The 17,500-nt window shown below is 44.8% G+C and overlaps 2 protein-coding genes across 2 annotated transcripts in view; both read right to left on the bottom strand.

Moving 5' to 3' along the window:
- The window catches only part of LOC143142571 (protein TANC1-like), a 71,973-nt gene extending 64,607 nt beyond the window's left edge, over nucleotides 1-7,366 (bottom strand). Inside the window, exon 1 of the mRNA XM_076303541.1 lies at nucleotides 7,296-7,366. The gene's annotated coding sequence lies outside the window, so the exon portion shown is untranslated. The remainder of the gene's footprint in view (nucleotides 1-7,295) is intronic.
- A 1,855-nt stretch (nucleotides 7,367-9,221) lies between these two features.
- LOC143142018 (plakophilin-4-like) overlaps nucleotides 9,222-17,500 on the bottom strand; it is a 43,872-nt gene continuing 35,593 nt past the window's right edge. The window contains exons 13-23 of the mRNA XM_076302707.1: nucleotides 17,228-17,411; nucleotides 16,466-16,583; nucleotides 15,350-15,541; nucleotides 14,721-14,894; nucleotides 14,028-14,178; nucleotides 13,433-13,625; nucleotides 12,560-12,644; nucleotides 11,961-12,078; nucleotides 11,078-11,209; nucleotides 9,746-9,818; nucleotides 9,222-9,583 (exon numbers count right to left, since the gene is read on the bottom strand). Of these exons, the coding sequence (XP_076158822.1) occupies nucleotides 9,334-9,583; nucleotides 9,746-9,818; nucleotides 11,078-11,209; nucleotides 11,961-12,078; nucleotides 12,560-12,644; nucleotides 13,433-13,625; nucleotides 14,028-14,178; nucleotides 14,721-14,894; nucleotides 15,350-15,541; nucleotides 16,466-16,583; nucleotides 17,228-17,411 (1,670 nt within the window). The 3' untranslated portion in view covers nucleotides 9,222-9,333. The remainder of the gene's footprint in view (nucleotides 9,584-9,745; nucleotides 9,819-11,077; nucleotides 11,210-11,960; nucleotides 12,079-12,559; nucleotides 12,645-13,432; nucleotides 13,626-14,027; nucleotides 14,179-14,720; nucleotides 14,895-15,349; nucleotides 15,542-16,465; nucleotides 16,584-17,227; nucleotides 17,412-17,500) is intronic.

Here is a 17,500-nt window from a genome sequence, read left to right as displayed (position 1 = left end):
CATTTGTCCATCAAGGGAAGTCTGAGAAACAGAACATGTCCACACCAGGTCCTTAAACATTATCATTTCATTTTGGAAGCTTACACTTCATCCCACTAGCTCCTACGACCAACACCAGCACATCAAACCCCTCGGAAACTCTAGAACTTGTCACCCCCCTCTCCCCAGCACACACACACACACACACACACACACTCCATCCCCCCACCCTCGGCCCCATTCTTGCTGCTTCACTCTGATGGGGGCACGTGCTCCCCAGATACTGCCGGCCTGTATCCTGCCTTAAATGACTGTGATCTGAGAGAGACCACATCCACTTCCTGCCCTCTCAGATGTGGTCTCGGGTAGGGGAGAAAAGAAGAGAAAAGGAAAAAAAAAAAAAAAAAAAAAAAAACACCTACAAAACAATATCAGGAAAAAATATTAGTCCTACCAGCCAAACCAGCCTTCTCGTGTGTTGTCATTTATGGTAACAAAGTTCAAAAATACGCAATTCATTTCATGAACACTGTTTTCATCACACACTGGAAGGCACGGACATCTGGGATGAACCTAGCGGAAGGTTCCAGATTCGAACTCAACTCTAACAGGAAATAGCTCAGGAAGGGGCTCAGGATGCACACAAGTGTTAATACTTTCCTTCCAACACAATAGTACACATGCATTACTATGAAGTACCATCTCATTTAGTTGAATGTACTTAGCTGAAGGCCAGTCTCCTCTTTCGGAAACCATATGCAATGTTAAACACTGTTTATAGGCTCCTTCGAAGTTCTTATAAACACACGTGTTGTTGGAATCTGTGTGTGTGTGCATGCGTATGCATGTGTGTGTGTGTGTGTGCGTGTGTGTGTGTGTGTGTGTGTGTGTGTGTGTGTGTGCGTGTGTGTGCGTGTGTGTGTGTGTGTGTGTGTGTGTGTGCATGTGTGTGTGTGTGTGCTAGGGTTGGCACATAATATAAAATATCTAAATACCGTATTGCAGATGCTTGTGAGAAGTTATTGATATGCTAGTGCCAAATGTTTATATCTCCACAGTGTACGGTGCAAAATCTGTGTGCACTTTATTGTACAAATGCATTTGTTTAGCCTCGTTACCAGTATTGTTTTCTTCAGTTACAGACATTACACATGCATGTTTGATGTGTACTGGTGTGTGTTTGTATGACTGTGTGTGTGTGCTTGCATGTGTGAGATTAGCTCTGTGTGCTGTATATGCATGTGTCCCTGAATGCGTACACAGATTTAAAATCAAAGGCCATTTCACTGTTGGTCTGCATAACTCCCAGTGACACATCGACCACAGGAGGTTCATTAAAACCTCAACATGTCACTGCAGAAGAACAAAGGCCTGAGATGACATATGTCCCCAGCAGCTCCCCCAACCCAAAACCCAACTCAACCAGACCCAACCCCTGCCCCAGCCTCCACTATAAGGGGTGAAGGCTTCCCAGGGGCTGCTGGGGGTGGGGGGGTGAATGGGGATGTGTAGAGTTATCTCATAAATGCTTTGATGGTTTGCTGACTCCTGTAATCCTCCTACGACTGCTTAATAACCATACACAGCCCCCATCCCCCACCCACCCTTACCAACCTACAACTACAGTGGTTAAGACCAGCACCAGTACAGCAATCTGTACACCACTGAGAGAAGGGGCCTCATCTGCTGGCGCTACTTACTCTCAGCCAAGGCAAACACACACACACACACACACACACACACACACACACACACACACACACACAATCATACAATTTAAAACCACTACAAGAAAACAATGTAAACCAACGAAATACTTAATGAATTCAGCACATGCAAACGTCGACCAATGGAAAATAAACAACTTTTCAAAGAACGACTTAGTCATAATCTAACTTCACAATTGCAGCTTGAAACTTAACCCCCTTCCTCCAGTAGAGGCAACTGCCAGGTGCCTACGTTATGTGTACGTCTGTGTGTGTGTGTCAAAGGTCATTGCCCTGCCAAACAAGCCAATGGCCGTGTGTTTGGTGAGTGTGGGGTGTAGTCGTTGCTGTCTGCGCACGTTTAAGTATCTCATTTCAAAGTGGAGAGCGCCGACAGACGTCACATAAGCGCTTTTCCCCTGACGGAAGATGCCAAGAGGACTTTGGGTTTGTCTGACCACCACTGCCCCCTAAACCTTTTAATAACTCTTTAAGTTGTAGTTCCCTGGTAATTGCATGGTGCTGTTGGCCAAGTGCAACGCTCCAATCTGAGCTTAATTAGGCCCAAAAAAAGGAAAAAAAAAAGCCACTCAATCAAATGGCCATCGAAGGGGAAAAATAGCAAATGACAGATGCGCAATGCCAGAACGGAAAGAAACAGGGAAACAGATGAAAGGATGAAAAGGATTGGATAAATTAAAGGGGGGATAAAGAGACGGAGAGGGTGAAAGAACATCGGAACACACACATTCACGTTCACTCCGTCCAACCCACAACCACACAAACACCTAGCACCATTTCTCCGTCTCTATACCATAAGATGGAGCTGGTGCTGCTAGAGTCGATTGGAAGCGGCCGTGTCTTTAGAAAGCCACAGAGACTGAACTTGAATGAATGTTTGATTAAGAAGGAGAAGCCGACCACTGCGTTGAAGTGAAGTCGTCAGCGCTGACTGGGGCACGTTGATTGGGAGAAAACCAGGTCGAGCATTTCTAAATAGGGTTTCGATGGCAGCCACCACAGGGAAAATGGCCTTGTTTCCTTTTCTGGAAGACGTGGCCTCGTTCTGCTCCAAGCTTACACGACACTTTCTCTCCTCCTAACAACGGATCTGATGGAAGTGGAAGAGTCTACCAGAACATACTGTACGAACGGGTCACACCCGAGAATGAGACAGAGAGAGGGAGAAGGTGGCAAGAAACTAGTGACAAGAGAGACATAGTAAGATGGAGGACATAAAGAGACAGAGATAAAAGAGAATAGAGAGGAGGGGGAGAAAGAGAGAGAGAAAGAGAATAAGATAAGGTGAAATCTCATTTTTGAAGTCTATCATCAATATCAAAGAGTTCTTTCAGAAGTTTTATAGAAAACAATTTAAGCGTATTCATCTGAGAGAACAGATAATTCATGAACTGTGTGTGTGTGTATGTGTGCGTGTGTGTGTCTTTTAGTGTGTGCTTTCTGGTATGGAGGCTGTTTCCAAACAGGCATTCGAAATCTCCTCTCACCTATAAAACAGTGAGAGCCCATCTCTGTTATCTTCATAGGGGTTTTGATGGGAAAGTAGTTCGAGCTTTAACCACATCTATGATTGTAACTGGGGGCTCTCTCCTAAACCTGTCACCAAGTTAACTAGAGTGGAGGCAGGTTCCGTCCTGTTCGTCGTCATATCATAGGTTTTATGGGCTTCCCTGGAAAGCCCCGGCTAATCTGTTTCATCCAACATCGTAAACAGACATGATCAATCCATAATGAGGTCATATGACAAAGATCAAGTTCTTGGCTTGGGCCAAGATGTTGACAGAAAAACGTCTCTCTTCCTCTGCCTGGCTCACATGACTCATCGACAGAGGCCTGTCTGTGTGACATCATAAAGGTGAGACGTAGGAGAAAAAGAAAAACAAAACAAGAAACAACAGCTCAGACACAACAGTGAAGGTTTATGTTTACGTTTCTTGACAGACACTTTTGTCCAAGGTGACTAACAACAACATCAATAAACCACATTATGTTTAAAAATAATAGAAAACCTTTTAGGTTACCGAGGAAACACAAGTGTGTGGCAACTGGAGCAGCGCCAAGGCCTATAAAAACAAAACGATTACTTCGTTTTTCCAACCGAATCTAGAGCCAATGTTAGAGTAGGTGCTACTATGTCAACATGCAAAGGTGGATTATGTCAGCTTTGGTAAGCAAAAGGCCTGCCAATGCCAAAGCCCTGGAGGTTTCCCTTTCACTTCTGCCCTTAGGGCATGTTAATCAGGAAATCCAGATAGTCAGTGGGAAAGTTAAACATTACTCCTCTTATCTAATAAACACAACAGACAGAGAATATGTTTCCCAGTCACAATGCTGTTCTAATTCGTCTACCTCCTATATTCAATTCCACTTAAATCAGTTACCTAACAGCCAGCGAGCACTTCATCCTCATGAAAACCCAGCTAGCTCCGACATTAAGGTCACAAGGTAACACTGCCATGTCTGTCTGCCTTCCAGATATGCTTGGGCTGCTCTGTTGTGATCTTTAGACGAAACAGCATTCTGAGGAGAGTGTGTTTATATTCCACGCCGCTCTGAGCCTAATCCCCCCTTTGGGAAGACAGACTCGCGCAGTGGCCTGGGGTCGGTCTCTCTCTCGGTCACTCGGTCTCTCTCTCTCTCTCTCTCTCTCTCTCTCTCTCTGCAGCACTGCGGGGGCCCCAGTGTGCGGCTCTTTGTGCAAACTTAATCATTAACCTCACACATCGACCGTCTCCAGGATGTAGTCTCACGGATGACACTGCAAGCTGTGAGGAACATGGCCTGTGCATGGCTCTTTCCAGGCCCGTGTGTCCAAAACAACTTGAAATTCCCTGCCTTTGGGTTTGTGAGTGCTATGACCCGTGCTGCTCGGGTGCTTAGTGCATGGTCTCTGCAGATGTATTGGACATGTGTAGTACAGACAACAGACAAATCGGCCAGTTCCACTCAGCAACGACTATATTTGGTTATTTTTTTGTTATTTTACCTTTCTCTTTTCACTGAGCGAATGCTACAGTACGCTGTCCTTTATAAACAGTCACAGCATTTGGCTCTACGTGCATCTTGAGCGTTACCACATGACGCGTGAGTGTTTGGTGTCGTGTTTGGTGTCGTGTTTGGATTGCTGTATACTCTCCACACTCTTCGTTCTTGCTAAGCGCACTGACATACAGCAGTAATTTGATTTGGCCGAGTCTGTGCTGTCTATGGATCAGAGAGTGCCGTACTGTGTGATCACATGAAGGCATGTGCTGTCTATCCCTCACCACCTGGAAATACACCAGTCAACTGAGGATGGCTTTCATTAGGGTTAGTTGTGTGTGTGTGTGTGTGTGTGTGTGTGTGTGTGTGTGTGTGTGTGTGTGTGTGTGTGTGTGTGTGTGTGTGTGTGTGTCTGTGTGTGTGTGTGTGTGTGTGTGTGTGTGTGTGTGTGTGTGTGTGTGTGTGTGTGTGACCATCCATGTGTTTTCAAGTCATAAGCATCTTTCCTGTGACTGGTATGCCACAGGTGTGGAGATCCAGGTAACCCATGCTGTCAGCCCAGGTGATGAGGCACCTGGGAATTCATCATATTACTGAAGCTCCCAGACACACCTGAATAGGGCATCTATTCCCATATAGATCAGCAAGATATATCAGACGTGCCATACATGTAAAGTTCAACAGCTGAGTTAAAAGTCCATATTAAGTTTTCCACCACTACAAACAATGAGCCCTAAAACATCTGCTCCTGAAAACTGACTGTAGTTGAAGACTGAGGCTCTGTTCACTGTCTGTGTTGTGTCTGTGGTAATTGTGTGACTATGTCTGTATATGTGTGAGTGTGTGTTACTTTCTGGATGCAGTTGTTGGTCAGTAAGTTGGGTCATTACTCACTTCTAATGAGTAGGAAAAATGTTAATCAGTGGCAGCTGTAGAAAACAGAGGCGGCTAATGTGTTTTGCACTTAATCTGACACATTTGCAGACATTTCATACTCTTCACACACACACAGGAACACACGCTCACAGACAGACAGACACACACACACACACACTCTCCAAAAACATTGTAATGCCATCCAGACCCCATGACAAAAATACAAAACTGTTAAGTTCGTAAATCGTTTCTTTTTCTTTTGCAGAGCTAAACATGAGTGGTTTGTCTAACTCAAACACCATAAAACATCTGTGCCAAATTCTGTCCCTGTGGTTTTACTGTAAGAAATACATAGTGTGTAAAATATGAGACACCATGAATACGAGAAGGCACGCATGCCGGGTGATTTGGGCATCTTTTGCCGATCACACAGAGCTTCTACTCAGCAACTTGAAGATGAAAGTCAGTGAGGTGATGTCTATAAACACACAGACACACACAGACACACACACACACACACACACACACACACACACACACACACACACACAACAACAACAAAAAAGAAACTTGCAGAAAGCATTAAAGTCTGGGTGACATATGGTTTGCAGCTTGGCTTGGGATGCCAGGATGGGGCTCAGTCTATAAAGCCATATCCATTAACACAATGGAGACCCTCCCAAAGGTACAAAAGCCAACACCAGCTGAGGTGAAATCCGATTGTGCTCACTACTAGTGATCTGGTTACATACAGACAAACGACTAACAACGAGGGCTGGTTTAAAGGGGGGAAACAACGCTGGGAAAGAGGTCTAGGAAGTAGCTAGGCTGGTACATATGTCCTGCTTGCCACTGGACTAAACAATAGAGATTACAATGCATGTAAAGGCACCCTAGTACTGGTAAGAGTGACTGACACACGCATAAACACACACACACACACACACACACACATAGAGAGAGAGAGCACCTGTTGCATGTGTCAGCTGGCATAAAGCCAGAGTGTACAACTATGCTTTGACTTTCAACAGCATTTAGTCCAATGCTCTCCAAGCAACACACATACCATCCCTCGACATACAGGCTAATGATGGCTCTCATAACCTAACGTTGTGGTGGTTTTGTATTTTGATAACTAGAATTTTAAAACTATGACGTTTTCTTCACTGATATCAACTTGGTACTTCAAGTAGCCTACATTTGCATCATGTTCGTCTGTAGTGAACTGTTGACAGCCTTGCTTGGTGTTTGTTCGAAATTGTTTACCGAACTTCTGCCTGAGACAGAGCAAACACTGGCATGTCTACGACTTCACTACATGGAAGACACGCTGTCATGACACTCTGTTGCAACCCGCACTGTGATACCAGTGAGGAATTTTTCGTGGCAATAAACCCTTGTGGGCGCGGGCGCAGAGCGTTGCGTTTGGCTACACTATGAATGAATGGAATAGCACAAAAACACAGGCCAACACGAGTCTTGTTGCAATTGTTAAAAGAAAAAAAACTACAACAACAAATACTTATTTATAAACTATACTTGAACTAAAAATGTATGTATCTAGTAGACGACTATGGAAATTACACATTAAATGAGCGTCCTGTTTTTAAAACGCGGCACAAAACTTAGTGGTAGCTATATAATATGGCTTTTGTTTTAAAAGCGTGTCTGTCAGTTCCACTTGCCACTAAAATAATTAAAGGCAAGAATATAAAAAAATGCATAGATTACCTGCGCTAGAGAAGCAACGGCTCGATCAATGGCAAACTTCTCCGTGCGCTTCTTGCCGCATGGGCTCTTGAAATGTGGAGTTTCGACGGAAGAGTGACAACCCCTCCTCACTCACCCACTCGATCGCTCACTGGCGAAGGCGTGTGTGTGTGTGTGAGGTCATGGCAGGAGGGACCATGAGGAGGGACATACAGGCTACCTACCGTTCAGTTATCAAATACTGGAAGGGTTTTTGAACACACCCACCTGTAGGCTACAATTGAGCCATAAAACTCGCTAGGTGAACTTCACCGAAGGCAGCACAGTCGACTGAGCGTCTACACCAAGTCATTATTACATTACATTATTTCGTGTTGTTAATAGTGGCTGGGTTTGTTCGTTTATTATTAGGCTACTGTTGGCGCCACGAGCAGTTAAATATTATATACATCCATAAAATCACATCTTGATAACCCTTTACGCTGCTAAATATGTTGTCTCAATTCTGACACCAAGCGGCTTTGACCTCATACTGAATCTCTTATTCCCAATCTCTAATTCCTCTCTAGAACCAAAAGTGGAAAATGAACGTCTGTGTGGGCAGGTTTCCTTTGGTAGGCCTATGTTATGGAACCATATCGGAAATCTCTTCTTTTTCTGGTTATGATTACGCTATTTCTACTTTAACTTACATTTAAAAATGGGGTAAAATATGTGATTCGAAATCAATGGAAAATCAACAGGTGGCAAAGAGAAGATAAATGATAGAAAGTAGCTGTGATGACGAAAGAATGATGACACACTTTGTTAGAAAAACAAATGTCACTTTATTCCATCTCATTCACTTGGACATTGTTGTGATAACAGCTTCTCTTTTTTTAATCATATTTTCTCCATAAAGTCTCTTTATATTTCATAACTTTCTACCTCTGTGACTTGATACACACACACAAGTGTTCAGCAGAACTCCACTGCAGACGATGTGTGATAGATTTAAGTTATATTTAGATATATTTGTCAACAGTAAATGACAACTGTACAAGACTCATACTTGCACACACACGCATAACAATGTACACACACACTCACACTCACTCACTCTATCACTCTCTCTCTCTCTCTCTCTCTCTCTCTCTCTCTAACACACACACACACTCACACACGCACGCGCACACGCACACACACACACACATCTTGACAGTATAGTAACAGCATAGTGACACAACATGAGAACACGCCACTTCATTTGCACATAATATCATTATATGTCTTACTCTTTTCACAGATTAGAGTTCTCCATATGTTTTTGGTTAACAGACATTCCCTATCTAATACACTCTCACACACACATACATACATACACTGGCATACCCTTGTCTCTGACTTGTGTCATGTCCTGAACATGCGACAAAAGACACACATAAATAAAAAAAGAGTTGATAGCACTGTCCTAAAACACACTCTCGATATTTCATAGAAAACAATGATAAATTAAAAAAGATAATATTTTATATCTCTCTCTTTGGCTCACATTCAGGCTCTGTATCAGAAAACAAGGACTTCCTACTACTTTGATTAAGGACTCATACATACAGAACACCCGAGTTCACCCACCAACACACACACACAAACACACACACACACACACACACACACACACACACACACACACACACACACACACACACACACACACACACACACACACACACACACATTTCATTCCCAGAAAGCAGTCACATAAATATTTACCATGACATGCGACCATTACTAACTCTCACTATTTTTCATAAGCACCCCTGACCCCCAACACATGCATGGACACACACACACACACACACACACACACACTGCCCCTAACACCTCCTAACATGCTGATGTGTCTCCCTGACAAAGACACACAACCTCATCTACGGTCCGATCCCCCATATGTAGTCCAATCCCCTTTCTTGCTCCCACTCTTTCTTTCACGCTTACACAACACACACACACACACACACACACACACACACACACACACACACACACACACACACACACACACACACACACCTCCCCCTTACACCCATGAGTCTGGTGAGGAGGGGTACTGCTGGGCCCTGTAGGATGGCCGGCGGGCAGAGGAGTAAAAGTCCACGTAGTTGGTGACGGGCTTGTGGTGGGAGGCGGGCTGTGTGGCATAGACACTGAAGGGGAGCGGCTCGTCCAGATATGGGTCATGCTCAAAGCCCTGCGGAGAGGACAGGTAGACCCTGTAGGAATCGTAAGGACCAGGGCCGGGATCATCGCCGTAGAAGATCTGGGAGTGTGAGGAAGCAAAATGGCAGAATGGTGACGTGTTTATGTGGCCATCATATTTACCGATTCACACACACACACACACACACACACACACACACACACACAGGCTATCTCTCATGCTCAACACTATCTATCTCTCATGCACACACCTATGCAAAAAAGGCCTCACCTGCGATCTCCTGGTATCTTCTCTTGTAGGCGAAGAGAGAGACCTTATGAAGTAGGGGGATGGCTTGGTGGACCCTGAGGAATCACACATGGAAACACACACACACACACACACACACACACACACACACACACACAAACAACACACAGACACATACAAACACACACACACTCACACACACACACATAAACACACACACATAACACACACACACACATACGGTTACTGTTCCACTGCACCCTCTGTGTGGGATGCCCCTCGGCAGCAGCAGCACTAATACGATCTCCACCCTGGGGCCTGCGCTGCTCGGCGCGGCGGTGACTCAGGGGAACTCTGGGCCGACTCAGCAGGGAGTCTCACATTTAACACAGCAACTGGGTCAGTCCCCCTCGCGGGGGCAAGAGAGAAGCGCTCTGGGGCTCTAAGACTCCAGACCCACATGCGGGCTGAACCCCTATGCCCGCCCACGAGTCCCCCTAGTTACAGAGAGTGAGTGGGTACTGGGTAATCTCCACAGCAGGAACAGCTGGGCTTATAGGGGATCTGAGCTGAGGGAAGGCTGCTAAGTTCTCTGGAATCACATGGAGAAATCCACTACTGTTGAGGTGTGCATTCGGATAGGCTACTAGAAAGCTAGCCTTAAATGAAGACTGACTATTTCTATGCACTTTTCACCAAACTTAGGAATGAAACTTACTAATAAAGCAAAAGATACTTTAACAATTTGTTATTTTTCGAAGTAACAAATGCCTTCTCTTCCTTGCTGTTTACAGGAAGTGATATTGTCATAAATGCTTTCCTAGAACAGTAAAAGCCTGGGTCATAAACCTCTTGAAAATGGACTCTTATTGAAACAATCATAACAACTGAATTTTATAGGCTAGTTTAGTGATTGTGTTAAAGGTTGCTGCACAAGTCATTTGTGTTGCCTTCCTTGGGTTTTTACCTTTATTTCAGTCTTACATCATGCAGATTTGAGATTTTATACTCCAGGACCTAACCCAATGTGTGTGTGTGTGTGTGTGTGTGTGTGTGTGTGTGTGTGTGTGTGTGTGTGTGTGTGTGTGTGTGTGTGTGTGTGTGTGTGTACGCCTGTCTGTCTATCTGTCTGTCTGTGAGATTGTTGGGGGACTAGGCCTACTTGTTGTCTGTGACAGCATTATATGGTCTAAAAAAATATATCAGTGGAACTCTCCAGAATCAGAAACCTACAGGTTTTTATGGGTAACTTTAACCCCATTCCATTTTAAAACAACTCTTTGCTATATATCGTACTGTACACTGTCCCTTCAATATGAGTTGCTGGTGGCTTAAATCGTCTCACCGTTCTCACCTCTGTACTGGTTCTTCTGTAAGGTGTTGTCTCCGTAGTAGTTGTGCAGTTGCATAGATGACTGTGCTCTCTGTTGGCTAAGGCGATGACCTCTTATACCCAGCATGGCAGGAGATGATGTGGCACTCCCACCTGGATTTGGTTATGCACAGATATAGAGATGTTTAATAAAATTGTATACAATATTGCATATAGTACACTATTTACAACAGAGTTATAGAGAAATAAGAACTGTTAGTTATGGTATTCTTTGCTCTTTTCTCCAGATTAAAATATCTTAGTCCATGTTATATTGGGCAGCCGTGGGCCACTGGTTAGCACTCTGGACTTATAACCGGAGGGTTGCCGGTTCGAGCCCCGACCAGTGGGCCGCGGCTGAAGTGCCCTTGAGCAAGGCACCTAACCCCTCACTGCTCCCCGAGCGCTGCCGTTGAAGCAGGCAGCTCACTGCGCCAGGATTAGTGTGTGCTTCACCTCACTGTGTGTTCACTGTGTGCTGTTTGTGTTTCACTAATTCACCGATTGGGTTAAATGCAGAGACCAAATTTCCCTCACGGGATCAAAAAAGTATATATACTTACTTATACTTATATCATATTATATCGGGCGGTGGTAGTGTAGTGGTTAAGGAGCTGGGCTAGCGTGCATTAGCCTGAAAGTTGTCGGTTCAATTCCCGGCTTCCACCGTTGTGCCCTTGAGCAAGGCACTTAACCCCAAGTTGCTCCGGGGACAATGTGATCCCTTGTAATATAGCTAACATATGTAAGTCACTTTAGTCAATAAGTGTCTGCTAAATGTAATGTAATGTAATATATCAGCATACAGTATGTTAGTTTTGAACTACATTTCCCATGCTGCATTGATGTGCTGGCATATGCTCACCTGTCTGCATGACGGGGGACATCTGCAGGGTGCTGGTGGGCAGGGTGGGCTGTGAGCGGTACCGGTCTCGCTCCAGAGTGGACACAGGTGTGATGAAATGGGTCTGATTCCAGCCGTCCTGCCAAATGAAGTGAAAAGACAGATGACAAAACGCATCCTGAGATCAACACACCCACTAGTACCTAGAACTCTGCCTCATTAATCTGATATAACCACACATTAATCTGATATAACAACACACCTCAGGGAAAGCATCCTGAGATCAACCCACTAGTACCTAGAACTCTGCCTTATCAATCTGACATAACCATGTCGTCAAAATGTTATATCAAATACTGTAATCCCATCACTAATCCTTGTAACACTCTGAGTAGTGTAACAGTCCGCCAACTACGAATGAGACTTCCGTAGTGTCATAGTATTATATTAAATTAAGTCTACAACATTGAGACTCTCTGGTCTATTTAACTGGAGAACTTTTACAGTCTGTTCTTAAAACCCTAAACCAGAGGCACTTCTTCTGCTATCGGATTTAGAGCTGTTAAGAGTTCTGAGCTTCCTTATGAAAGCTTTTCTTGAGGGATTTACTATTTGATCACCTTTTTATAGATGGAGCGCAGGTCCCTGTACTGCCAGAGAGTGTTCAACACTTGGGCTGCAGCCTTCACCACCTTCATGGAGTATCTTTCAAGGGGATAGAGAGAGAGAGAGGAGAGAGAGGGAAAGAAAGATGAAAAAGAAAGAAAGAAAGAAAGCAAAGAAAGGGAGAGATTTAAAAAGCAGCAAGAAATATGTGTTGCACAGCTCTGCAAATCTTCTGCCTACATTTCAATACAAAACCAAGTGATTCCAATAGCTTAAGCCTGTAAAGCCTCTCATTAAACCCTTTTTAAATGGCTCCCCAGGGAGGTGATTATTAATTATGACAGTCCAGTCGCTTGACTGACAGCTCTGGTGTGAGCTGGGTCTGAACCAAAGGATTAAATATTTGTGGCCAAAATACAGCAGCAATACTTTACCTGTCCCCAGTGTACAGCTACAAAGTGTTTGAAATATGACTGAGTATAAATACGCAATACATCTGCAGAATGGCACTAAATTAAAGCGATATGCTGCCTCTTTATGGTATAAAATTCACAACCCCAGTTTCCTATTATTAATGTATCCATAAGAGTACAATATATCACAATCTCTTGTTTTTTTTTATTTAACATTAACATGTGACCATGAAATAATGCCAGTGTCTCACCAGCAGCACATACCGGTACCTAGCAAATGTTGTTTAGCATAAGAGCATCGCCTAAAAGGCTGTAATTAAGTCATTTCAAAGACACTGATTTTAATCAGAGGCATCAAGACTCACATTAAACCAACGTCTAGATTAATCATTTGCAATCCATTAACCAATTTCATGCAGTCTTGAGTATCAGTGAGACGCTCGCTGTCCACCACAGCACCAGGCTGCTCAGTACCTCTCTCCGCGTCCTCGGCTGATGGTGACCAGTTTGTCGATGCCGCCTGTGTGTGCCAGCGCCCGGGCGTTCTCCATGTTGCGGCTCGTGACCTCGTGCAGGGCGCAGCAGACTGCTGCCACCGTCTCGTCTGACAGCAGCGATGGCCCGTTGCCTGGGAGACGGGTTACTAAGTCCCGCATGGCATACTTCCCTGAAAGGCAAAGAATGGAAGGTGTGGCCAACGTGAATGTTATATATAATGTTATTGTTTAGTTGCATTAAAGAGTTTAGCAACAAGATGTGAACGTCTATTCAAGTACTGGTCCCAATGGTAAATGAACAAAATTGTAGTCTTTTTACGCATGATATTGTACTAAGAAAGTACTTCCCTGACCTACATATCGTATATAATGGCATACAGTAGGCGGTCATGGCAAATGAATGTATTCTCTGGGGATATAAAGCTAAGGGAAGTGTGTTCAATGCAAAGAAAGTACTTTCAATTCAGCTCTCATTTCTTCTGAAGGACACTGGAGGTTGACTTCCTCGGCAGAGATTACTGAGGCCCTGCAGCTGTGTTTCATGTTCTATAAAAGCCCAGCGACTGACTAACCAATCAGTTCCTTGTTGCGGTTGTCAAGGGCCATGTTGCGCAGGGCGGTGGCCACGGAGCAGACCACACGGTCATTTTCCATCCGCAGCAGCTCCACCAGGATGGGCAGGCCCTTCTCCTTACGCACCGCAGCACGGATGTAGGCCGCAAACTAGCAAACCAAACAGACAGGGAGAGCAGCGGGAGAAGGGAGAGGGAGAGAGAGAGAGATTCAGTGAAACAGATGGGAGAGAGGAAGATACCAGGGTTGTGCACAATTCGAATTGCAATTCTGCTTCCTGTTTGCTACCTCAATTGCAATGCAAGTGAAATTCAAGAATTGAATTGGAATTTAAGAGCCAGTTTCAATTCAATTCTGGAATTTTGCACAAGCCTGGAAGATACAAGACAAAACTGAGCACAATGAATATTAAGAATATACAGTATGAGAATATACAGTATACAGTAGAATAGACTGAATACATTTCAGTATATAAAACAAAAATAGAAAGAAGGTAGAGAGAGAGAGACACTTGTAGAAAGTGAATGATGGAGAAGGACAGAGAAAGAGAGATCTGAGAAAAGAGGTCTGTTTACACAGCTGCCACACTGAATTATTATAAGGCATATTGGCGAGAAACTGGCCAGAGAAGTACACAGTATGTGTGGACAACATTGAGTGAAAGGGGGCCAGTGATGACTTGCTCTGTCTACCTTCCAGGTCCCGGCTGACAGGTTCTGCAGAGAGCCGGCGGCCCCCTCCAGGGTGGCGGGGTTTGAGCTCTCCGCCAGCAGCGTCAGGTAGGGCTTGACCACCGAGGGGTGCCACAGCATCTCCGCCCCTTTCAGACTCCCAGAGAAGCCGGGGACAGGGCCCACGCCATCCCACTGTTGAAAGGCGGAAAATGGAGAGAATTGAGGGGGAAAAAGGACACAGAGGGAGGGAGAGACTGGAGAGCGGGATGGTTAGGTGTTCCACAGGGGGCCGTCTGAAGTGTGGATGAAATGCGGGTAGTGATTAACTTGCCAAGGAAAGGCCTAACAGGAAAATGGTCCAAATACACATATGCACGATAGCACAAATAATGGAAATACACAAATGCACACATACAAGGCGTTTGAGGACCTGCCACTTATGAGGACCTATGATTCCTATCTATCCTACCTATGATAGTAACTTAGCACTTAGTGCCAGTGAAATTATTTTGGCATCCTTTTTACCTGCTCATAAACAAATGAGCAGACACAAACATACAAGCCTTTTGAGGACCTGGCCCTTATGACAACCCTACGGATGTCTAGAGACCTAGCATCCCCATCAGCATTGGCATTCTCCTGCTCACCTGCTCGTCCTGCCAACTCTTCTTCTTCTTCTTCCTGCGGAGGCCCCAGCAGCTGTAGTCGGCCTGCTTGCTGGGGGAGTCGCAGCCCAGCAGAGAGTCCAGCTCCTGCATGCCCATCAGCCGAGACGGCGGCATCTCCAGCTCCAGCCGGTAGGACAGGTTCCTCAGGGTGCACACACAGTTCTCCACCACCTGGAGGATGAGACAGACTGTAAACGGAGATGCACATCTAAAGACAGTGAGTGTTATGGAAAATTCTGATTCTTTAAGTTGTAGCAGGCGTTTCCATTCAAAGCAGCATATAAAAATGCATACTGTATAACAGTAGCACCGATAGCAACATTTAATGAGAAAATAAAAAAATAACCGTAAAAATAAACATAATATAAACATTAAATTCCTTAAAACATCAAATACATTAGTGGTTACAAATTACAAGAGAGAAATAAGGGGATGTATGTATGAAAGAGTCATGTAAACAAGAAAAACAAAATAACAGTAATGCCCAGTTCAACCACCAGAGGGCAAAAGATCCCCATAAATGAGTCTTTACATCACCGTAACTCTTCAGCTCACAAACCTGACTGCTCAGAGAGTTTAAATAAAGTCTTTGGGTGCATCCCATGACTGGGAGGTCTAGAAATCAAGTGGAAAAGGTAACTGGGACTGATTAAAAGAGAGTGAAGGAAAGGAAGAATTTGAAAGGATGACAGAAGCACAAGGGCTAGAGGAGAGGCAGATACATATAGAGAGCAGATCTCACATCTTTTGCAAATTACTTTGAATAAAAGCATTTTCTGAATGAATGAAGAGAGGAAATTTACAAACAGGAAATCTACAAAAGGAAATAAAAAACATATGTGACTTTTGATGAGATTTGGATACTTCCGTCAATAATCCATCAGATTCAGTCACTAATCCAGTATATTAATCCAGCAGATTCTCTGCAAATGAGCAGTCTTAGACTGTACTAAAGCACCCATGGTTTCAAGAGGAGCAGTACAGAGGTTATTCACACACCATGGATGTGCTTACTATGCCAAGACCAGGAATAAAGAGACGTTATTTCCAACACACAAACACAGATCTGCACAAACACACACATGCGTACTGTACCTTGCTGTCATAGTCTGAGGTATTGACGCAGGTCTTGATTACGTAGAGCAGGGAGTCAATCAGACCCTCGCAGGACCGCATCTGCCTGCGCGCCTCCTCCCCTGCAGAACTTAGGTTCCTGTGACACACGCACGCACGCACGCACGCACGCACGCACACACACACACACACACACACACACACACACACACAGACTGTAAAGACACATTACAAATCGGCAATGGTATTTTGTGTGAGATAAAAGGGAATACCACAGGTTGAACGAGTGCAGGATGAAGAGAAGAGAAGGGAGGACACACACACACAGTATATTATATGAAATAAAGAAATCAACAGCAACACACCAGAGAACAAGGACAAGGATAGAAATAACGCAACGACAAAAAAGAAACAGCTGAACATCACACACATGCACGTGCCCACACAAGCACACACACACACACGCACACACACACATGCATGTGCCCAGACAAACACATACACACATGCACACACACACACACACACACACACACACACACACACACACACACACGCACACACACACATGCGCACACACACACACACACGCACACACACACATGCGCACACACACATGCACACACACACACACGCACACACACACATGCGCACACACACACACACACGCACACACACACATGCGCACACACACATGCACACACACACACACACACACACACACAAGCGTGATTCCCAGTAGGGTTACAGACGTGGCAGATGCATTGGGGTCCGCTGCGTTACCTGAGGCAACCGGTGGTGTTCCTCAGCACCAGGGATGTGTGCAGCTTCAGTTTGTGGTCCTCCCTCTGGGGGGCGCCACCCCAGCCCGAGTGTGGGATGATCACGCTGTTGGTGAGCACGCTCAGAGCGTCCCTAACGATTGTCATCTTCACCGCGTCACATGATGACAGGTTCCACAAGACCCCTGCAGGAGGTGGAAGAACATCAAAGAACATCAGAGAACATTGGAAAAGGTCTAAACTCAAGGGTTTGAGATGTTAACCTTGTTGCAGA

Source organism: Alosa pseudoharengus, unplaced genomic scaffold, assembly GCF_046254945.1.
Source record: "Alosa pseudoharengus isolate Yale_2024_CS ecotype anadromous, Long Island Sound unplaced genomic scaffold, YU_APseudo_1.1 YU_APseudo_1.1_scf_24, whole genome shotgun sequence".
NCBI classification, from domain to species: Eukaryota; Metazoa; Chordata; class Actinopteri; order Clupeiformes; family Clupeidae; genus Alosa; species Alosa pseudoharengus.
Note: the sequence above shows the minus strand (reverse complement) of the source record. Positions and strands in the feature narration are given on the sequence as shown.